The sequence below is a fragment of the Setaria viridis genome, chromosome 8 (genome assembly GCF_005286985.2).
Source record: "Setaria viridis chromosome 8, Setaria_viridis_v4.0, whole genome shotgun sequence".
In the NCBI taxonomy this organism is placed as follows: Eukaryota; Viridiplantae; Streptophyta; class Magnoliopsida; order Poales; family Poaceae; genus Setaria; species Setaria viridis.
In genome coordinates, this window is record NC_048270.2 from 7,170,451 (window position 1) to 7,192,395 (window position 21,945).

Below are 21,945 nucleotides of genomic sequence, written 5' to 3' on the forward strand. Positions count from 1 at the left end.
AATAAAATATTTTTTTCCAGAAGATCGAAAAAAGACAAAAAGAAAGAAAAATAAAAAGAGAAATAAAATACTCCTAAGTTCTTTGAGCTTCATAAAGATCCCAAGTGCTTTCAAGATTAAGGACTATTCCATACTCAATTTTTCCAACCATGTGCAATCTGATTACAAGGACTTCAGTTGTGCCTCACGATCACTCTTTGCCCTTGCACGTGTCCACCTATCTAAATATGTGTGTTCATTTTCTCCCTCTCCATAAGCAATTATTTTCCATGATCTTTTTAACAAGTCTCAGTAAGATCCATCAGAAGTCTTTCTTGTCTTGATAATATCCTGATGATAATACTTTTGTTAGGACCAACCTTTCCCAAAGATCCAGATAAAGCCTTACACATATTTTATGAGTGATGATAGGTTGGAGGAGTTATAGCATAGGCTTTAGAGACTTGATTAGCTGAGAGAACACGAGCAATTATATTGAAGTTTAAATTGTTGGTCTTTGTTCAGTTTGTTTTTGAAAAAGTTTTGTATTGAAAATCTTTTGAGGTTTGTTTAAAATTGAGAGCAAGAAAATTAAATTATTGTGGGATGTGCTTAATGATATCTACCTTCCATATTAGAAAAGGCTAGTTACAACTTGAACATTAACTCACAAACTTGATGAGAGCATTATGTTTTCTTGTGTGTGATAAAGTGCAGGATTAAACATTGAAAGGCAACACTGGTTTCTATTGAAGATTTACTCGAGGACAAGCAAGGTTTAAGCATCGGGGAATTATTTACGCGCATTATTGACATACTTTTACCCCTGCTTATCTTCAATAATGACATGAACTTAATATCTAAATTATTAATCGCACCTACTAAACCGGTTATTTTCACAGATGCAACATGTTTTGGAGGATGTTGTGTTTTTGTAGGAAATTGGGCTTAAAAGCATATTTTTGGATAAAGCAATGAACGAGCATCGATCCAGACAAAGATGAAGGTCAAAGAGCCTAGAAAGAGGGTAGGCCCAGGCCAATCGTCCTGGTATCTTCTGGTGCCCCCTGGTGCTCATCTTTGGCAAGTCATCCTCCAACATTGCTTAAGGGCTAAGAAATTGAAGATAAGGCAACAACCACTTCGGGATCAAAGAGGAATCAGAGAAGATCAACATGAGATTTGGAAAGACAATGGAGATCGACCTCATCCTGAAGCAATCAATGTGTCAGGCCCACATGCAAGTGAAAATCACACTCCTCAGCTTTCCAGAAGACTTGGGGACGAAGAAGAGCGCGAGAGGGCAAAAGGAAGATCCCAGGCTGATCGGGCTGGGTGTTTCCTTTGCCCCCTCGCCTTACAATTTTTGCCACCACCTCTTGGACTATGAATACATGCAAAAAATTGGCAGAGGCATGAATAAACAATTCGTAGATGATGTGAAGCAGCAGAGAAGCAAAAGGAGCTTCAGGGACACCTCCCCGGAGAGCCAAGGGCTATGCAGTTGTCGGAGGCTAGTGTTGGCGAACCTCTGCTGGCGTGATCACCCTGCGAGGAAGATCACGCTGGAGTTTTGGAGCTAGGAGTCATTAAGATCAAGGGAGGATCCTGGTGGTGATCTTGTGATGTACAATCATTCATGGTCAAGTAATAGATGTGTTCATGTTCTTAGCGATCTAAATATCTTCTTTGATGGTGTCATGCTTTATCAGGTTTGCTTACTTTCAATCTATGAATTGATGATAGATTTCCTAGGGTGTTCTTGTGGTTGTGGTGACCAAATTTGCATGCGTGATCCACCGATGAGTATGACATGTTCTTTTGATCATGCCCTTAACCTACTTGCGCCGATAGAGAGGATCGTGATAGGATCTTGCTTGTGTATGGTGGGGGGTTTTGGGATCCGGACTGGAGGTGTAGATTGAAAGATGCTTTTACTAGATTCACATCTGTGTTGCTTTGCTATCTATCCATGCTTAGAATTACAACATATGCATAGTCTAGGTTGCTCTAGATTTGTTACCTTTGCTCTATCTGTTATCTATCTGCACATGTTTTGTAGATTGGATCTGAATCTCTCATAAACATCAAGTTAATACTAACAATGCTAGTTGAAATAGATCTTGTGCTATAAGTTGCACGGATTGATAAACCTTGGGGGAATACTCTGAGGGAAAAGATACAACTGATTCGTGCACTTGCGGTTCACAAATTGGCATGCTTAAGTGACGTCAACATGTGGCCTCGCTAAAGGACAAGAAGGGAGGGAGGAGCTGCCAGCGGGGAAGGGGCTGCCGGCGGGGGAGATTGGAGAGCTGAGGGGGAGTGGGATGAGGGAGCTAGGGAAGAGAGGGGGCGACAGCTGTTAGGGCGTGGGGACTAGGGAGGGCAAGGCAGGAGATGAAAGATGATGCCATCATATACCTACGGTTGGCTGGGATTTATGGGCTGCTGTCGTGCCAGCCCATTTTTTGTGTCGGGCTCGAGCTGGCCCAGCGTGCAAAGGTGGCGGCCCAGGCACTAGACTGAGCATAGGGCTGGGCCAGCCTGAGCACTATTGCCCTCGTGTCGGGCCCTGTTAGGGATGGGATTTTTAGGGTCGGGCCTCATGCCGCCCAGCGGGCCTAGCCTATCTGTCCATCTATGCTTCTAGATGCTCTAAGGCCCATGTTTCTTTCAATTCGTATGTGATGATGTTTAGCATACTAGAGTAAAAGTAAGAGGATATGGTGGTTTTATCCTCACACCAATAAACTTAGTGCTTTACTTAGGGTAAAAAGTAACATTCGCTGTAAGAACCATTTGATGTACCTCAGTGTCCTCTGCCAATCAATTGAAAAAAAAACCAATAATATAAGAGATAGCTGACTACTCTCTATTCATTTTCTTGTCTTTCTTGGTCGCACAAGAGACCGCGTTAACCACCACCGACGTGGCCTCTCCGTCTGGACTAAGCATAGCCAAATGGGCGCCACGGCTCGGTGTTACTAGGCCAGGCATTACATGGTGGTAGAGCCAGGCCAGGCTGAGGAATTTTTTTATTTTTATATTTTTTTATTTTACAATTTTGCAGAAATAAATAATTGATCAAAAAATTTGTAGAAATGGACCTATGCCGTGGGTTGAAACGATGGTAACTGGCTACTGCCATCTCAACCGGCGGTTAGAGAAGGTACCACCAGGTGAAACGACGGTAGCTACCTTACCGCCCTCCCATCCGGCAGGCCACACACAGAAACGAGCGGCGTGGGGGCTGAGGCTGTTCCGCCAGCTCATTTGGTGGAAGCATGCTCCGCCATTTGAAATAGAAGAAGCGGGAAAGCTTCCGCCAATTGAAGCGGTGGTAGCTCCCCCTATAAAATGAGGTGCGCGGCCGCCGCGGGCACTTCTTCCGTTTCATTTGCGCCCGCACGAGCTAGAAGCCAGAGCAAAAGCGAGCTTGTGCGAGAGAAGAGGAAGGGAGGGAGAGAAGAAGGAAGGGAGGGAGGAGAATGGAAAGAAAGGAAGGGAGGGAGGAGGGGAGGGGAGGGGAGAATGAAGGCCCGTTCCTCGCTTCGTTAGAGGTATTTTTTCTAATCCCCTAGTTTAGGTTAGCTCATAATACATAGATCTAGTAGTTAGTTTAGTTAGTTTAGTGCATTTGAGACATAGAAAAATGTAGCTTAGTTAGCTTAGTCAGTTTAGTGGATTTAGTTTAGGTATTTAGTTGACAATAAAATTAGTTTGTTGATTTATGTAGATTAATTTTAGATGAATATTATGGGTTATATTATGTATAGGTATTCAAAATGTAGTTGTTTCAGGGGTGGTTGGAATTATTAGATTTAGTTAGAATTTTTGTTCTTGTCGCGTATATTGACCTACTGTTTAGTGTTAGATTAATGTAGTAATATTTAGTAATTGCCTATGGTAGTATCGTGTATATTGACCGGGTAAAATGAAATGAATTTGTTCGTAATTTTAGATTACTCTAAAATGGTTATTACTAATCGTGCGGTGTATATTGGCAGGCATGTCGGAAAGGTTATATTTCGAAGTGTTCTATGGTCTTGGGGAGATTAGATATGGTCCAGAAGGGGTAGATTTGAGTGGATTTTAGTCGTTATGCAAGTCTTTACCAAGAGCAAGAGAGAGGACTTGGGGTTCAATATGCAAGTGGCTTTGTAAGGCTTTCGATCTTAATAGAGATCAAGTGGATCTATCTGTTAGGGCTATAGTGAGGAGACGGCCTGACATAAACTTTTGGGAGCTGATCCTGCTTGAAGGAACCCAGAACTACCGGGCTTATGTAAATGGTTGCACGAAGCGCGGTTTACCGCTTATATTGTATGTTCAAGTGTTCGCGAAGGTTGGGTCTAGCAATCAGATGGAAGAAGAAGTGGGAGGTGCTGAAGTTGAAGCTGAGGAAGGTGTGGAGAGTACTGATGGGAAAAATAAAGAAGATGGTGAAGATCGGGCAGAAGAGGGAGATGCAGAGGATGATGTTGCAACCCGTGAGGCAAATAGGGAGGCTGATGAGGGGGAAGACATCCCTGAGTTAGTTGAGCAGGTGGAGAGGGAAGGAGAAGAGGCCAATGGTGCCATGGATGATGACTCGTCGGATGAGGAAGATGCTTACCCTGTCCCGTGGAACTTGTCAACTTATGACCATTCTGCCCTACAGGTCAATGTAGGGGAAAATGTCCCTTGGGAGTACAGGAAGAATGAGGTTTGCATAGGTTCTTTGTACCCTAGTGGGGATGAGGTGAAGGCAGCTGTGAAGTGATGGTCCACTTTTTCTTTGCAGCGGCAGTTCAGGGTGGTGAAGAGCAACCCGACGGTGTATGATGTCTGCTGTCCCATGGAAATTACAAATCTAGGTCTAGAACTAGGAAAGAGAGAGAGGAGGGAAGAGAGAAAAAAAACTAGACATGGATTATTTTTTGAATAAAATTATATGGTCTTATTATAAGCATTACAATGCTATGTTTGTCATTTTAATGTAATATACAATTGAGTTTGATTATATTTTTTCTTCTCATTAATTATTACATCCATAGTTTTAATTAACGAAGTTGATTATCTTAATATTTAATTGAGTTTGATTTTTCCCTTCTTATTAATTATTACATCCATGGTTCAATTGATTCTCATTTAGGGTAATATAGAATTGGTTTCTTATTATATTTTCCCTACTTATTAATTATTACATCCATAGTTTCAATTAATGAATTTGATTGAATTAATATATAATTGAGTTTGAATTTTGTTTCATTCTTCTTATGAATTATTACATCCTAGGTTTAACTGCTCAGGAAAAGCTCCAAAAACACCAAATTTGAGGGGGGAGGTTTTGCTCTTGATTTCTCTGGAGGAGGCGGCTACATAAGGTGAGTTTGTGCCATTCCAACCTTCTTTTTCAACTTCTATCCATCATTTAGTTAATACATCCATAATTCAATTAGTTTATGGAATAGCTCATTAAATTAGGTAATATAACATAGAAATCTTGTCATAGGTTGTTAAAGGTGAATCAAAGAGCATGGATGTATGGCATACGGAGGCATTCGCCTACTTTCATGTTAGAGGTAGCGATGTTTGTGGAGGCTGCGAAGAAGCTCGCTCGCATTTGCAAGACAAAGCAAATTCGTTGTATGTGTTTTGAATGTAGCAACAAAATTGTATGGGAGGATACTAATGTCATCAAGAGGCATTTGATAAAGCGAGGTTTTGTGGATGGCTACAAAATTTGGTCCCGCCATGGAGAGGCAGGAGGTAGTTCCAACAACACTGACATCAATACTGGCTATGATGAAGTGAGTCATGATGATGCAAACGACAATGATCATGTTATGATGGATGATGATAATGACCGTGGAGATCAAAATGGTGATCAAACAAATGTGCGTGTGGAACCACAGGTGGATAAGGAACGTGATGTTGATATGGAGGACATGTTGCACCACATTGAACCGGAAGTGTTGCTAGGGAGTGCTAAAGGGTTAGAGAATTTTGAGATGCTCAAGAAGGCAGCAAAGGACCATATGTATGTGGGATCTGGGAAGGAGTGGACAGTGCTGCGTTTCATCCTTCATATTCTGATCCTGAAGGCTAAATTCGGCTAGTCAGACAATAGTTTCAATGATCTCCTTACTCTGCTGGACAATTTGCTCCCGAAGCCGAACTTTATGCCAAAAAACACATACGAGCAAAGAAGATTATCAATCCATTGAAGATGCATGTGCAGAGAATACACGTGTGCAGGAACCACTGCATATTAAACCGCGGTGAGTACGCGGCATTGGAAAAGTGTCCAAATTGCGATGCTAGCCATTACAAAAGTAATGCCGATTTCTGTGAGGACCGTGCCGGTTCCTCCATCGGGAATAAGAGAAAGAATGTTGAAAATAAAAGTGCTGGTGCTCAAGTGGAGGATGAGTCATGTATAGGTACTGACATGATGACTCAGCGTAGAGTCCCTGCCTTGGTGATGTGGTACTTGCCGGTGGTGGACCGTCTGAAGCATTTGTTCTCAAATCCAAAGAGCGCTGAAATGATTAGTTGGCATGCTGATCACCTAGTAAAGGATGATGGAAAGCTTCGACATCCTTCCAATGCTCGCCAGTGGAGGACCTTAGATGCCAGTCATCTAGAGTTTTCAGTTGAGAAAAGAAATGTACGGTTCGCGTTGAGTATAGACGGCATGAATCCGTTTGGTGAAAGAAGCAGCACGCACAACACATGGCCTGTGCTGAGGTCATATACAACCTGCCCCCATGACTATGTCACAAAAGGAAGTTTCTTTTGCTAACCATTCTCATACAAGGCCCGAAGCAGCCTGGCATCGACATAGATGTTTTCCTTGAACCATTGATGGAATATATGCAGAAGCTTTGGGAAGATGGGGTTCGAATGTGGGATGAGTACAGACATGAGCACTTCACACTAAGGACCATTATCTTTGTTACCATCAATGATTATCCCACCCTGTTTGCCCTGACAGGTTAGGTAAATGGTAAGACAACATGCGTAGTTTGCCTGGATGGAACATCATCTGTGTACCTTAAGGGATCTATGAAGACAGTGTTCATGCAGCATAGGTGCTTCTTATTGAAGACGCACAAATACCGCAGGATGAAGTACTTCTTCGATGGCACCAATGAGAATGCCTTTGCTCCAAAACCGACTACTGGTAAAATAGTATTTGAAATGTGCGAGAAGGTTAAATTCAAACTCGGTAAGAAGTCATTAGGTGGTGCTAATAAGTCGAGAAGGGGAAGGAAGCAGGCTAAAACTACAGACGTCGCAGATGTGCCATTTAAGAAGATGTCTATCTTCTTTAAGTATTTGCCATACTGGCGAGAGCTGGTGGTGCACCATGCCATTGATAGGATGCATCTTTAGAAGAATGTGTTCGATAGCACCATCGGATTCTTGGGCTTATCAGGCAAGGCGAAAGACGGACTAAAATCACGAAAGGATCTTGTTGACCTTCAAATCAGGCCAGAGCTCCACCCGCAAGAAGTACCTAATGGTAAGCATTAGCTTCCCCCAGCTAGCTACAACTTAACACCAGCAGAGAGATTGGCCATGTGCAAGTACTTGCGTGGGTTGAAAGTGCCGACCGGATTCTCATCAGACATCCGGTCACTAGTCTCATGAAGGACATGACGCTTGCTGGCTATAACTCTCATGATTGCCATGTGATGATCATAGTTTTTCTCGCTATTGTGATTCAGACTATCAAACCAGTATTCGTGAAGATGGTTATCACACGGATGTGTTGCTTCTTCAACGTGATTTCGTAGAAAGTGATTGATTGTGTTGAGTTGGCTAGGCTTCAACTGTTTGTGTCGGAAACTCAGGCCCAGCTCGAGATGTGCTTCCCTCCATCCTTTTTCAATATCATGGAACATCTCATGGTCCACATGGTCTAGCAAATAACTGAACTAGGGCCTATGTACTTCCATCAGATGTGGACATACGAATGGTTCATGTCGAATCCAAATGGATACATGAGAAACAAGGCCTTATGTAGACCTAGCCAATGTAGGTTACAAAGATGACCCATGGGTACTCGCTAAGCATCTCGCACAGGTATTCTATATAACAGACCCTATGAATGCAAAGAAGGACATTGCCGTCTCCGGAAAACAAAGGATCCTTGGAGTTGAAGGTGTAGTGAACATTAAGGATTACAATCAGTATGAGGAATTGGACCTTTTCAAAGACCATGAGCGAAGAATCAAGCGTGTTGAAGCAAGCATTGATAAATCCATGAAGCCATGGTTACGTACTGACTGTGAAGGAAGAATTGTTCAAGGATAAATTACATTTATTTTCTCTTATGTTGTTTGACTAATTGATATTCTTGTAAGATTTATTAATTATCTTGTAAGACTTTATTAATGTGTACTAGACTTTATTTTCGTTGATCCAGATAGCGTGTTCGCGGTGGACGGTTGCGAACATCTTCGTAGCCGGATGAATTGTTGAATTATGAAATTATTTAATATTTCAAGTTTGTTGAATAATGTGAATTATTTTTTTTTACGATACAATTTTGAATAATGTGAATTATTTATTATTTAAGTTCGTTGTTACGTGGTTGGAGATACATATTTAAATTTGCCGACTAAAAACTGGAGGAAAATAGAAATTATAAATAAATCACGGAAATAATAAATAGGGTGGGAAAATAAATATTCCTGGCAGGTGGCATAACCAATCACCAACACAGAATGCCAGGTGCTGGCGGTGGGTTATGCCACCCGCCAACACAGAGAGCCTCTGTGCTAGCGGGTGGATAACGTCGCCTGCCAACACAGAGCGGTCTGTTTTAGCGGACGAGCACCCGTCAGCATAGATCACCATTTATGCTAGCTCAAAGTTACTTGCGTGTGCTCGGCCCGCCAGCACAAAGCTCATTTAGCCGCCAGCTAAAATCATTTCTGGCCTGGTGGAGCTAGTGCGGAGTCGATTTGGGGAAGTGCGAGCACGCGGGGCGGCGATTTGGGGAAGGGCCAGCGCGTGGCCGCGGCAGGATTTCGCGAGGGGCGCGAGGGGTCAGCGCGCGCCCGTGGCAGCGGGGTTTTGGTGAGTGCGGCAGGGAGATTCCACGAGGGGTAGCGTGCGAGCGGGATTTCGTGAGGGGTGGGAGAGCGTGCGGACATGGCGGCGGGATTTGGGTGAGACCGAGTGGGAGGGGGTGGATGGAAAATTGGAGAAGAGGATCTAGGGTTACGCGGCTGGGCTGACTGAGCGGTGGGCCGTCTGACGCAAGTTTGCGCGCGAGCTAGGCTGGCTGAGCGCGGGAGAGGGAAAATGCCCCAGTCCATATATGCCGGAGAATACTTGGACTATACTATTGGGAAATACCGTTGAATGATGTCCTGAATTGACTAGGCTTTACAAGCAAGGTATTGTTTCGGACTGGCACTTTGTCTCTCACATTCCTAAGTTGGAAATATGATTAATGGTTAGTAGCAGGCTGAGAACCCAGGACACGCCAAAAGGGAAGCATGATTTTGTGTTCCGGGCAAATTTCTGGGCAAAATTTAATGACTAGCGGTTCTGTGAACATAACTCTCTACAGCCGGTTTTGCATTCCGGGCCAAAATTCTCTCTGCATCACAGTCGTTCGATCTGATGATCCTGCAGTCATAATCGTCTCCTACCGGCCGGCAACTCCCCGTCTTTTTTTCACTCCTTCCCGTTGCTGGCATGTTTTATCACTAATTTCTCTCCGCACTGGCAGGAAGCACAGGCGGCTGCGCCCTGTTCGACGGAATGCACGAGAACGGCGGCAGTGGGAGAGGATATGTAACAGCCCATGAGTCTAAGTTGGGCAACAATTGAGTACCATGCATGAGGCATGGTAACTCTAAAAGTAGTTTTAAATGGGAAGTGGAGAGTGAGATTAGCCAACTTAAATAGCTAACTCTAGGGAGCATTGTAACCTTGGGTTAATCCTTTTACGAGCAACGAGGACAAAAACGTAAGCAGATTGCAGTGTAGGTGTGGTCCACCCAGTATGCAGAGTGAACATGAGCCGTTTCACTGAACTGGTCGCGTTACAGGATCCATCAGCTCGCGACCGTCCAGCCGCGCATCGTGCACCAACGCAACAAACGGGATAGTTTGCTTAACACTCTGTTTTTTAGGGGGCGTTTGGTTCCTAAGCTAAAGTTTAGTCCGTGTCACATCGAATATTCGGAGGCTAATTAGGAGGACTAAATATGAGTTAATTATAAAACTAATTGCACAGATTGAGGCTAAACAACGAGATGAATCTATTAAGCCTAATTAATCCATCATTAGCAAATGTTTACTGTAGCAGTACATTGTCAAATCATGAACTAATTAGGCTTAATAGATTCGTCTCGCCGTTTAGCCTCCAGCTGTGTAATGAGTTTTGTAAATAGTCTATATTTAATACTCCTAATTAGTATCTAAACATTCGATGTGATAGGTGTTAAAAATAAGGTAGAAGAACCAAACGGCCTGTCTCCACTCTTTGCTTTTCGCATCTATTAGTTCAGCCAGCGTTCACATCACGCTTTTGGATCGGTTGGTGAGAAGCTTTTGACCCCTTTGCATTACCATCCACAGCTAGGTTTTCTTTGTCTTTCCAGGGAACTCGCTCCCACCGTGCCTTTTTTGTCTTTTTCTTTTTTCGCACCATTGACCTGACTGCATCCTATCGAGATTCCGCGTTGGTACCTGTGAGGTACTCTGATCTCGTTTCGGTTCCAGTGCAAAAGCCTGCACGCCAACAGCAATCAGGAAATATTCTACTGTACATTGGAGTGCTACATTGCTTCGTCAACTGCACGAAAAAATTTCTAGCTAGGAGCGGCACATGCATTGGCTCCACAATTAATGTCTCCCATGCATCTGCAACACTACTGCTTCCATCTATGTTTATAAGGTATGGTATGATTTGGTACCATCTTCCAAATAACACTGACTTTTAATTTATCTTATCTTATGTTTATTTTTTTAAACTTATAATTATTGTAGAGTATATTTGATTACGAATCCAACCATATAAAGTTGACATCATAAAATAAAAAAGTAATAATCAAATTATTGGTCAAAGATTGCAAAATTTAAATCTTGATATGTGTGCGCGCCTTATAAATAAAAATGGAGGGAGTAAAATAATACGTGCATTGCTCCATCACTACTTTTTTTTTCTTTCCCCATGCAGAAACCACCTATGCTATAGTTGTCTTGTGGAAGAACCTGGATGTCCAAGAGTTTGATTGGGTGTAAGAGTAAGAACGAACCAAAAGTGGTCATTGTGCTAACAAGAGGGGTAGATTTGTAGAGTCTCCATTGTTTCACATGGATCCAAGGCGAGGAAGCTAAGTCGTTTATTGCGTCTGGGGAGTCGTTCCTTACATGAGATACATATTGGCCTTGATAACGAAATACATTTGAAAAAAGTTTTGTGAATGTTGCAATGACATATATTTTTTCGCAACGTAGTCTGCCCTTGGAAAATGATTTCCAGGTACGCTCCGGATGCTACAGTGTTGCTTGGGATTTTCTAGGCTAGTGGTACTTGTAGTCCATCCATAAAAAAACCAGACCCTCCTACAAATCATTTTTTAAGTAGTGTAATAAATGTTGCAGCAACAATGCTCTCTTGTTTGCGATAAAAGGACATGCGAGTTTGCACAGAAATCAGAATTATTAGCATCCCAGGAGGCCGGGACCCTGTCGCGCTACACAGTTCGAGCATCCAGGAAAGCAACAGGAATTAGACCCTGTTTGGATACCAAGTGCTAAAGTTTAGTACTCTCAAATGGAGTGCTAAAGCTTAGCACCTTGGGCTGTTTGGATAGTGTGCTAAACATCTTTGGTGGCAAATGACAACAGTGTCCCTCATTTATTGCACTGCGGGAGAGAGAGAGGAGGAATGTGGGAGGGCAATAGGGAAAAGTGGGCTTGGGACCACTTTTAGCACCCATTAGCACCTTTTAGCACCCCTTGGGTATGCTAATGAAAATAGATGTCCTAAACTTCACCTTTTAGCACCCCTATTTGGAAGCCCAAGTGCTAAAAGGGAGCTAAAAGTGAGGTGCTAAAGTTTAGCACCCCTCTTCTAAAAGCCCTGCTCGGTATTCCAAGAGCTTAGGACGCCCTCTTCCTCTTCCTCCTCCGTTCCTCGCTATAAACAAGGCTGCCGGTCCCAGGCTGGCTCGCTCGCTCAAGAGCTTATTTGTTCACGAAGGGTACGTAACACCGTACCTTTAATTTCATCGTCTAGTTCAGTTGCAATCTGCCGCCTTCACAAGAGTCAGCTATCCAGGCAAGCAAGAAAGGTCAGTAGCCTTGGTGAAGGGATGGTCGGAAGCGTCAGAAGAGAAAGGAGAAGGAAAGGCGAGGAGTCCGGTCCGCGGAAGATGGGCACCTCGTTTCGCCCAGGAGGGTTTTCGTTCACCGGGTACGTGTACTTGCTCACGTACCTTCTCATGGCCATCACGGGCTTGGGCTACCTGGCATTGACGTGGTCAACGGTAGTCCTTCTCGGAGGTTTCGTCACTTCGCTGCAGAGGAAGGATTTTTGGTGCCTCACGGTCATTAGCATGCTGCAGGCTGCCAGGTCAGTAATGCAATATTCCTTGGTATTTCTTTTTCTCGCCCATACATTAGGCCAAAAACATGCATGTTGATCCCTGGTCACGGCCGGGAACGCGTACGTCTACTTCACAATCGGGTGAAAATTTTCCCACCCACATCCGAATCTTGTGAACATGCATGCAACTTCCTTGAAAAAAAATTACAGACATTTGAGATGATTTCCACACCCAGAATAAACGTATTGTAAAAATCGGGTATTTTAGATGAATTGCACATGCAAATTTTAGTTATTACTCCTTCTACACAGCCGTTACAGCAGAAATAAAACTGTTACTCTAGTACTCCCTCCGTCCGAAATTACTCTTCATTTTGTCTTTTCTAAGTACATGGATTTTACTATGCACCTAATAGTAATTTGGGACGGAGGGAGTAACCAGTATAAAATGACTACTATAAATTCAGGTGTGGGGAGAGTTGTTTTTACCCGAAGAAGAAATTCATATATAGTATCCCCTTCCTTATTCTATGCACCCTATTTAGGAAGAAGAAAGGTGAAAGAAGTAAAGAAAAACTTCCGGGAGAAGATGTTCACTACTCGGGCATACTAGCTTCCGAAAAGATGATGGGCAAATTCATGTACAAGCGTCATGTAAACAGTAGGAAACTCTCAACCCCGACACAACTTCATAGTTTTCATACTGGTGGTGTCACGTGGACACAATATATAAGAAACTTATTCCTAGTATAAGATTGATTCAAAATAAACTTGTTAGAAACAGAAAGCAAATTAGCAGAGAGGCTTGTTAGAAACAGAGAGCAAAATAAAATTGTTAGAAAGAGATGGCTACGACACAAGATACGATGACAGCGCAACTTGTTAGAAACGATAGTGGCTTAACATAATTTATTAATCTCAATGTGACAAGTTGTTACATATATAGCGAGCCATCACTAGGAGTCCAAAGATGTGGCAACTGAAAACTCACACAATCTAGTTGCCTTGATATATGTCTAACACAACTTACAAAATTATTAGATAGCACCTAACCAATGTGCTCTCTGTGTCCTAGATAAACGAGTTTTTACCCCAAGCTTTTGTTCCACAAAAAAATCAATTTCGTACGCTCGTGCCTCTTAAAAAATATATCGGTTTGACACCGGAAGGATCAAGATGCTGGGGCGGGTGGGGGTGAATTAGACTTCAACAAATTTTTTGTGGTAATTAAAAACTAGAAATAAGCCTAATCACCCCTTGTGCTTAAACTTTAGAAAAAGTGTTGCTACACTAGGTGTTCCAAATTTTTGCAACCTAGTTCCAACCCTATACTAATATGATAATTCTAGGAATTGAAATTCTTCGAAAACCGATTTGTTCTCAAGGTATCGAAGAATCAGCACTCTCCTCTACTCCCGTTGGAGCACCTGCTCAAGGCTGTCGCTCCTCCTGGATCGGCACAAGCATCAAGTGCTCTCTATTGTTAATCCATTCTCCAACTCTGGATTGATGGATTCCAAACCTAGCATAACCTCTTTCGAGCTTCTCACATGACTCCTTGATAGTTCACCAAGGAAATAACAACCAAGCCGTCTAGGTGATACTGATCACCAAGAGTAATAAGCAAAGAATCTCACTTGACCTACACAAAGACAAAGAGATAGGTGGATGCACACTTGCTACTCTCAAAGAACAAATGATGTCCTTGATCTTGAATTAAGAAACTTCCAGATAACTTCTCTGATGCATAAACACTTTGCACAGGAAAAAAATGGTGGACACACATGAGAAAAGTGGTTTCCAGTAGTGATTGGTTTAGTCGGTGGCACTTAAACTTTACTTTTACAATGGTCCACGGCAGTCATAGAAAAGTCCCATTGATGCTTGTTACTATTTACATAGTGGCATCTTGTGTGACAAAATCACTTCTAGAGTCAAAATTGAGCTAAGCCGATGATCATCGACTAATCTGGTATGTGAAACATAGTTCACACCGAAGCATACGGTGGGACACGAAACACTTCTAGAGCTGATGCTGAGAGCAGATGATCACCGACTAATACGTTGACTGACACATTGACACTGGACCAGTCGGTGTAACACTTACACACTTAGAGACACTGCATAGTTTAAATCCTTTGTCACCGACTAGTATGGTGATGTATTTGTCGATGCTGATTCAGTCCGTGACCCCCGTCCGGTGCAGCCTAAGTTTGTAAAACTTGTCCAATTCAGTTTGTTTGAGTTTTGACTTTACTTCTTCACTTTTCTGGGCTTTAACTTTGGCTATCTAGTGCCTAACTCTTCGTCTAACTCTAGGGCTCACCTAGGTCAATCTATTACTCTTTGGCCCCCCTCCTTTTATAGTACGGTCCAAGAAAAAATAAAGACATAAAGACATATTTGTGCTGGCGGTTCATCAGAAATTAAAAATGATGTGCCAGCACAAATCATTTTGACCTAGTGGAAACATCAAAATCACCTTTTGGAGGGCAGTCATGACTAATTTAGGGCAAAGAAATATTTCTCCATGTTGGTAAGCTGTCCAAATCTTCCTACAAACTGATTTAATTTGGGATGATGGGAGTACATGTCATCTATATGTAATCATCAATTAATAATTCGATATAGAGTTTTCGAAAGGCAATCCAATAAATAAAGGACAATTATATGAGCTGTCTATAGTGTTGTCTTCATGTGACATGGCAAAAACTTGTAGACAGTTCCAATCTGACTGTTGTAAATGCCCTTAGGAAGCTAAATGTTTTGGGCTTATGAGGGGAGAGGGGGTGGGGTTTGCGGGCTATCTATTTATACAGGAGACTAAACTTAAAAACCAAGGAAATCTACAAATGGGATCTTATACTCGGGATCCATCTTCCCTAACTTATACCACATAGACTTCATTATCTTTACCTGGGATGTCACATATATCATTAGATGGACTGAAATTTCTTTTCTGGATATTTCCGAGTCCTTCTTAAGGTTCTAAATTTCTTGATTGAGCATATTATTTTACATAGCAATGAGATCATCACATATTTATGTAATAACATTATCAAAATAAGATTCATTGCAAGAGGATGAGCTAGATATATCAATTAAATCCTTGCAAAATGTAAAGACATACTTTTTAGGTGTGACATGAAACAAATATTTGGATGCCTAAGATTTATTGGTGGTTTTTATTCTTTCCTTCAAGGTCCGTAACTTGTATGGCTGGCTCATCATTATTATTTAAAATCACATTAAATTTAATTACTAACACTTACAATTTGTTAATAAGCTAGCTAGCATTCATTTAAGGACCTTGTCTTTTAGCTTTTCTATAAGTACCCCCAAAGGTTTGAAACATGAATGCCAAGGTGTTCAATTGAGGTGAAAACTCCAAGGTGAAAGTTCCATCACCACTCACATCGCTTTTAGTTTTATCTTCGGCCATGAGGCATATGCTTGTTTATCTAGACCATGATCATGAATAAATGCACCTTTTGTGGTTTGAGAGTTCATCACTTGAGCATGACTCATTTACTCACGCATCATGCATATTTCTACATTCTTCTCTTACCATCTTTCTCGTTCTTCTTAAGCTTGGTTTTTCTCCTCATCCTCTCCTTGGTCTTGCATGAGTTTTTTCTCCTCATTCTCCTTGGTCTTTAACGAAGAGACCTTTTTCACATTGTCCAAGGTACCGTTCCTTTTTTGCCTATTCCTTCTCTCTGCGATGGCAATGTCCCTCATGGTGACAGGAATACCTTCAGAGCGGAGATTTCTTCATAATTTGTCCATCCCTTTGATAAGTTCTCATGAGCTTGAAGATTAGCTTTATTATTCATCCTCGCCCTTCATGTTCTCTTGAACTTGTCATCATTGATTGGTGCATATCTTTTATGCATTTTACAAGATGAACAGTTCTGTAGCTTTGTTTAAATGATTTACTATTATGTTTTGTCCACGATAGTACAACAGTCATTCACTGTAATTTGCTATGGTACCACGCAGGATTTTTAACGATCTGGGAGACCAACTGGTCACAAAGTTTTTCAATCTTCTGATTGCGTTTAACCGCAGAGCTGTTTCCTTAGCACGGGAATGGCTTGCTTTTCAGACTATTGATGGAAAGCCCATACCTCGGAAAAAGATAGCCAATTGGCTCAGGATTCTCCTTGTTATCTACGCCGTAGTGGTATACATACCTTTTCTGCCGTTGCTAGCCGGATGCTACATTGTAGTGTTCCTCTATGGCTATGGTGGGCCCGTCGTCTGCATAGGGCTCGCGCTGTGGCGCATTGTGCAGCGTGACTACGGCAGTAATGATGGAGACGACACCAAGGCAAACCTGACGCCGGCATTAGACTTGTTCTATTGTCTAATCCTCTGTCAAGGTGTGCTCTACATGACGTGGCTTTGGTTTCATCCTCCTGGGGGAGCATTTATTATCGTAACATCCCGCCAAGATTACAACCTACCCAGAAAGTGGGGCTACATATGGCTTGTCGACTACCTCTTCGACACCCGAGCGAAGTGCTGGCAGGACCCAGCATCCATCCAAGGCAGCACAATGAGCCGCTACGCCGTCGACTTGATAGACTCTGAATCTTGGGACGATAACCTCTCTGGATTGAGGATGCTTGCCACGTTCATCAGGCAGGAAGCAGATGTTAGGTCACTACTGCTTCCCTCCAGGGCTAGAATCCAGAAGCTTATCAACACACTGGGATGGAGAGCTAGTGCCAGCAGGGAGATGAGGGAGGCTGCCGCTTGCATAGTGGCGCATCTTGCCAGCGACATCCATCTTGCCCAGTTCCCTGGGGCGATCCGGTGCATATCAACTTTGCTCCAAGATGAAGCCACTCTGACGTACTGGTGGAACTGCGACCAGAAACAAGACCACACCCATCTTTGTACTGGTTCCCGATCCACAATGCATACATGGATTAATATCACTGAAAAATTTATGCCAAAGGAACGTGAACAAGAGGTTAATCGGCAAGGTGATGATGATGATGATAGGCAGCACAAGAAGCACGTGGTCGACGTAAAAGGTGGTGGCTGCAACGAGCTGATCCTGCAAGGACTGACGATCCTGGAGAGGCTAGCGTCCGACCAGCATAACTGCATGGACATATGTAGGAACCCAAGCCTCCTTCCCAGGATCATGGCTCCGCTCTGTTCCAACACCTTGATACAAGGGGCCAAGACCAGTGCATGGGCTGACGTGGTAAATGGATCTTTCAAGGTGTTGTACAGGCTCATCAGGTGTCCTGGCTGGACCGGCAAATGTCTGCGCCGGGACATCGCTACTAGCGAACAAGGAATCAGCAACCTGGAGAGCATTCTCGACCAGAGCAATGAAGCTGGCCAGGAGCTGCAGATGCGAGCAATGGAGATCCTAACAGAACTGGCCTTGGATTCATCTACCAACCTCACCATGGAAACGAAAGAAAATCTCATGAAGAAGCAGCTGGAGATCTTCCTTGACGAAGAATCTGCTGCCATATCCAAGGATCTCAAAGCCACAGCAGGTAGAACACTGACATTCCTGACAACCAACAGCAAAGTGAACTCTTCCGTGGTCAAAGATAACTTTGGTCATCTCACTGAACTACTTGACGCCAAGAACAACACCACATACAGAATGATAGCAGCACAGGTCTTGGAAAATATATGTGCTCACTGTGATTTAGACAAAGAATGTGTGAAGGACACATTGCTGCCACAGGTAACTCTAAAATTATGTTTCGCTAAATGAAAACATATCAAGCAGCACAAAAACTATGCATGCAGTTATTTGAATGTCATTGCCATTATAATTCCTTAAAAATACATCAATTTGTCTTTGCAGATCCTTACGGGAATACAGTCCAATAAAAGGGAACCGCCCCAAGGTGCCGACGATCAAGGAGATGATGAGCAAACTGAAACAAAAGGACTGCAAGAAAATTTTTTATCGCTTACTCTCGTGATATATGACAAGCTGATCAGCTTTGATGATTTCGACTATGCAATTCAAAAGAACGGCTTAGGAAATGGAGAATTCGTGGTGAAGCTCAAGACTATAGTAGAAGAGAACTGTAAGGAAACAGTTATCAGTTTGAGAATTGTGAAGCTCTGCGGCCAGATTGCTGCAACAATGATGATGCGCAACCAGTATACTGAACATTTCAAAAACCAGGGATTCGCAGAATCACTATCCAAGGCTAAGAAAATTATGTCTAATCTTGAAAGTTGCGTTCTTTTTGCTGGGACAGAACTTCGACTGAAGATGATAGCCACGCCTCTCCTCTCCGAGATAGAGAAAGAACTTAATCGAGATTGATACCCTTGTGCTATTCCGATTCTCCAAGACAGACTACGCCTTGGCTTCTTTTATATCTCTGTTCTGCAACATAGGCATGGCATTGTGAGATCGTGTGATTAAAATTTTTCTTCAGATGACACCGGCATTACAAAGTGGTTTAATTCATGACAATGTAATGTGCATGCGTCGCATGGTATGCTTATTACGGATTTTGATGAATTTCAATGTATTCGTGTGAATTTGTATTGTAACTAGCACGGGTTGATCCCAAGTCGAAGTCATGGACTTTTGTTTGTACGTAATTTAATGCGCTTTCCATGTGCAAGAATTGTTTTTGCACAGATAAAATCGGTGATATAACTAGAACTAGGTTTGGTGTAACTAAGGTAAGTGGCTGAGAATGGAATAATCCCAATAGGTATGATGATGTAGTTGTAACTCACACCTAGTTCCTCAGATACATAGAGTTAGACAAGCCACTAGTGAATTCAAGGACTTTCCTATAACCTGGTGGAATGAGCTAGGTAACACACGTTTACAACCTATTACTTGGGACGCTTTGAAAGAGGGCATGCGTAATAGATTTGTTCATCCTTCTTATCAACATAACTTGCATAAGAAATTGCAACACCTAGAACAAGATACTATGTCTGTTCAGGAGTACAATGGTGAGCTTCAAAAGAGCACGATCCATTGTGGGGTAGCAGAGGAAACCAATGATAAAATCTGTCATTTTTATGTTGGTTTGAGGCATGAAATTAAGGATACTAGCAATTGTGCCCGCGTGCGCTTCGCTGCGGGTAAACAATTGGCATAGAACAAGACCTTAAAAATCATATACATTTTCAGAACAAATTTTCTTTGGATGGAATAAATGTGTCTTTCTCATTGTGGCAGTTCGTAGATCACGAAATATGTCAGACTTGTCTAACCAATGGAATAAAACACATCTCGACTATCACAACAAATTGCCAAGTGTTTTTTCTTTGCCGAGTGTTTTTTTTCGAACACTCGGCAAAGAAAAAACACTCGGCAAATCGGGGCTTTGCCGAGTGTCAAAAAAAAAACCACTCGGCAAACCCCTCTCTCTGCCGAGTGTCAAAAAAAACACTCGGCAAGAAGTGAGCTTTGCCGAGTGTCAAAAAGAGAGCTTTGCCGAGTGTCAAAAAGTGTTTTTTTGACACTCGGCAAAAAGTTTTTTTTCTCTTTTCACCTTGAAATTTTTTCTACTCCCCACATACAACATATGGTACTCCATGTTAAAATTTGGTATATTTTTGAATTTATTTGCTATATTTATTTAATTAATTGCATTTTAAAGAAATTTTTGGTATAAGTCAAATTTGAACTGCAAGTGATTCAAATTATAGAATAAAATGAGTAGAAAAATGATATTCAGGTTATTTGGCCCAATTTGAGACCTGACCCATGAAATAAAAAGAAATTTCGAACATCTTGTTCAGGAAACACGACCATGAACGTGTGGCAGTAGTATTTTTAAATTGTAAAAAAACAAGCAAAGTCTAAAAATCATGAGATTTGTCATGATGTGATGATATAATACGTGGAGGCTGTGGAAAAAATTGAGAAGGTTTTGCACATTTCATCACGTACAATGTTTACAAACCGAAGGATCTCAGAAGAAGAATAGTAACTTTGAGAAGGATTCGATAAGATTTGGAGTCAAAGTGACGGTCGAGTTTTGGTTTGACTACAAACTTTTTGTATAGTCAATAGAGAACATATATTATTTCATGTGAAAATTTGGTATTTCTTTTGGAACTGTTGGATATTTTTTAAATTTTTTTTTAAAAAAAACTTTGCCGAGTGTCCTAGGTTAGACACTCGGCAAAGAAACCCTTTACCGAGTGTCACACATAGGACACTCGGTGATTTTTTTCCCTGCACCGGGCCCGCCTCCCTCACGCCGCCCCCTTCAAGTCCCGCAAACCCCCACGCCGCACGCCACACCCCTTGTCCCACCTCCCCTCACGCCGCCCCCCTCCTCCCCCACCCATGCCGGACCCCGGCTTCCCCACCCACACCGCCGGACGCCGCCCCTTCCCTCCCGCCGGACGGCGCCTCACTCCTCCCCTCCTGCCGGATGGCACCTCCCTTCTCCCCTTCTCCCCCGGCGGACGGGCCAGATCCGGGTGGCAGGGGCCAGATCCGAGCGAGGATGGGAGGCGGCCCTCCCTCCCCCGGCGCCTCTCCCCCGGTGCCACTCCCCTCCAGGCAGGATGCGGCGGCGGCACCTTCCCTCCAGGCCAGATCCAGCGGCGGCTCCTCCCCTCGGGGCTAGATTTGGCGGTGGCCGGCCGCCACTCCTTCCCCCGGCTGCCGCCCCCTCCCCGCACCCCTCCTCGACGAGATCCGGGCGGCGGCCCCTCCTTCTCCCTCTTAGCGGCAAGATCCGGGCTCCGGCCCCCGCCTTCTCCCTCTCACCGGCGAGATTCGGGCGGCAGAGGCCCCCTCCTTCTCCCCGCCCCCCTCCCTCTCTGGCCGTCCCCTCCCTACCGGCGACATCCGGCGGCTGGGGCCGCCCCCTCCCTCCCTCACCCAACGGCGAGATCCAGGGAGGAGGAGGGAGACGGCGGCGCGCGCGGGGCAGGGGCGGAGGGGACGGCGTCGGCGCGGGCCAGGGGGAGGGAGACGACGGTGGCGTGGCGAGATCCATGGAGGGGGAGGGAGATGGCGGCGCGGGCCAGGTGAAGGGAGATGGCGGCGCCGCTGGCCAGGGGGAGGGAGATGGCGATGAGATTCAAAGAGGGCTTGGGCCAATGACGGTGGTGGTGGTAGTGGCCGGCGGTGGCGGCGGTGGCGGCCAGCGACTGGATTTTTTTTATTTTTTTCTGAAATTGTTGCCGAGTGTTTTTTGACACTCGGCAAAGCCTTTGCCGAGTGCCCGACGTTTGACACTCGGCAAATCGACTGTTTGCCGAGGGAAAGTTCGCCGAGTGTTACACTCGGCAAACGCTTTGCCGAGTGTTTTTGGGCCTTTGCCGAGTGCAAACTTACTGTTTCCCGTAGTGTGGAGTAGGGACACTATGTTACATTATAGGAGGAAAGAGCAAACACTAGCACGCTAGGGACTACAAAA

The 21,945-nt window shown here is 43.6% G+C and overlaps 1 protein-coding gene across 2 annotated transcripts; it reads left to right on the top strand.

The window, feature by feature from the left end:
- Positions 1–12,084: 12,084 nt before the first annotated feature.
- Positions 12,085–19,092, top strand: LOC117866875 (uncharacterized). 2 transcript variants are annotated; one of them, XM_034751166.1, is made up of 4 exons: positions 12,085–12,200; positions 12,278–12,571; positions 16,547–18,266; positions 18,390–19,092. In XM_034751166.1, exons 2-4 carry the CDS (start codon positions 12,312–12,314, stop codon positions 18,861–18,863), a joined length of 2,454 nt encoding a protein of 817 aa, XP_034607057.1. In that variant the 5' UTR covers positions 12,085–12,200; positions 12,278–12,311; the 3' UTR covers positions 18,864–19,092. The 2 variants fall into 2 exon arrangements, with proteins under 2 accessions (XP_034607057.1, XP_072151906.1); XM_072295805.1 differs by having other exon boundaries at positions 12,137–12,571.
- The last annotated feature ends 2,853 nt before the right edge of the window (positions 19,093–21,945 follow it).

Coding starts and splice junctions, on each gene's coding strand:
- LOC117866875 (XM_034751166.1), top strand. CDS start 12,312: ATGGTCGGAAGCGTCAGAAGAGAAAGGAGAAGGAAAGGCGAGGAGTCC. Junction 12,572..16,546: donor AGCATGCTGCAGGCTGCCAG/GTCAGTAATGCA, acceptor GGTACCACGCAG/GATTTTTAACGATCTGGGAG. Junction 18,267..18,389: donor AGGACACATTGCTGCCACAG/GTAACTCTAAAA, acceptor TTGTCTTTGCAG/ATCCTTACGGGAATACAGTC.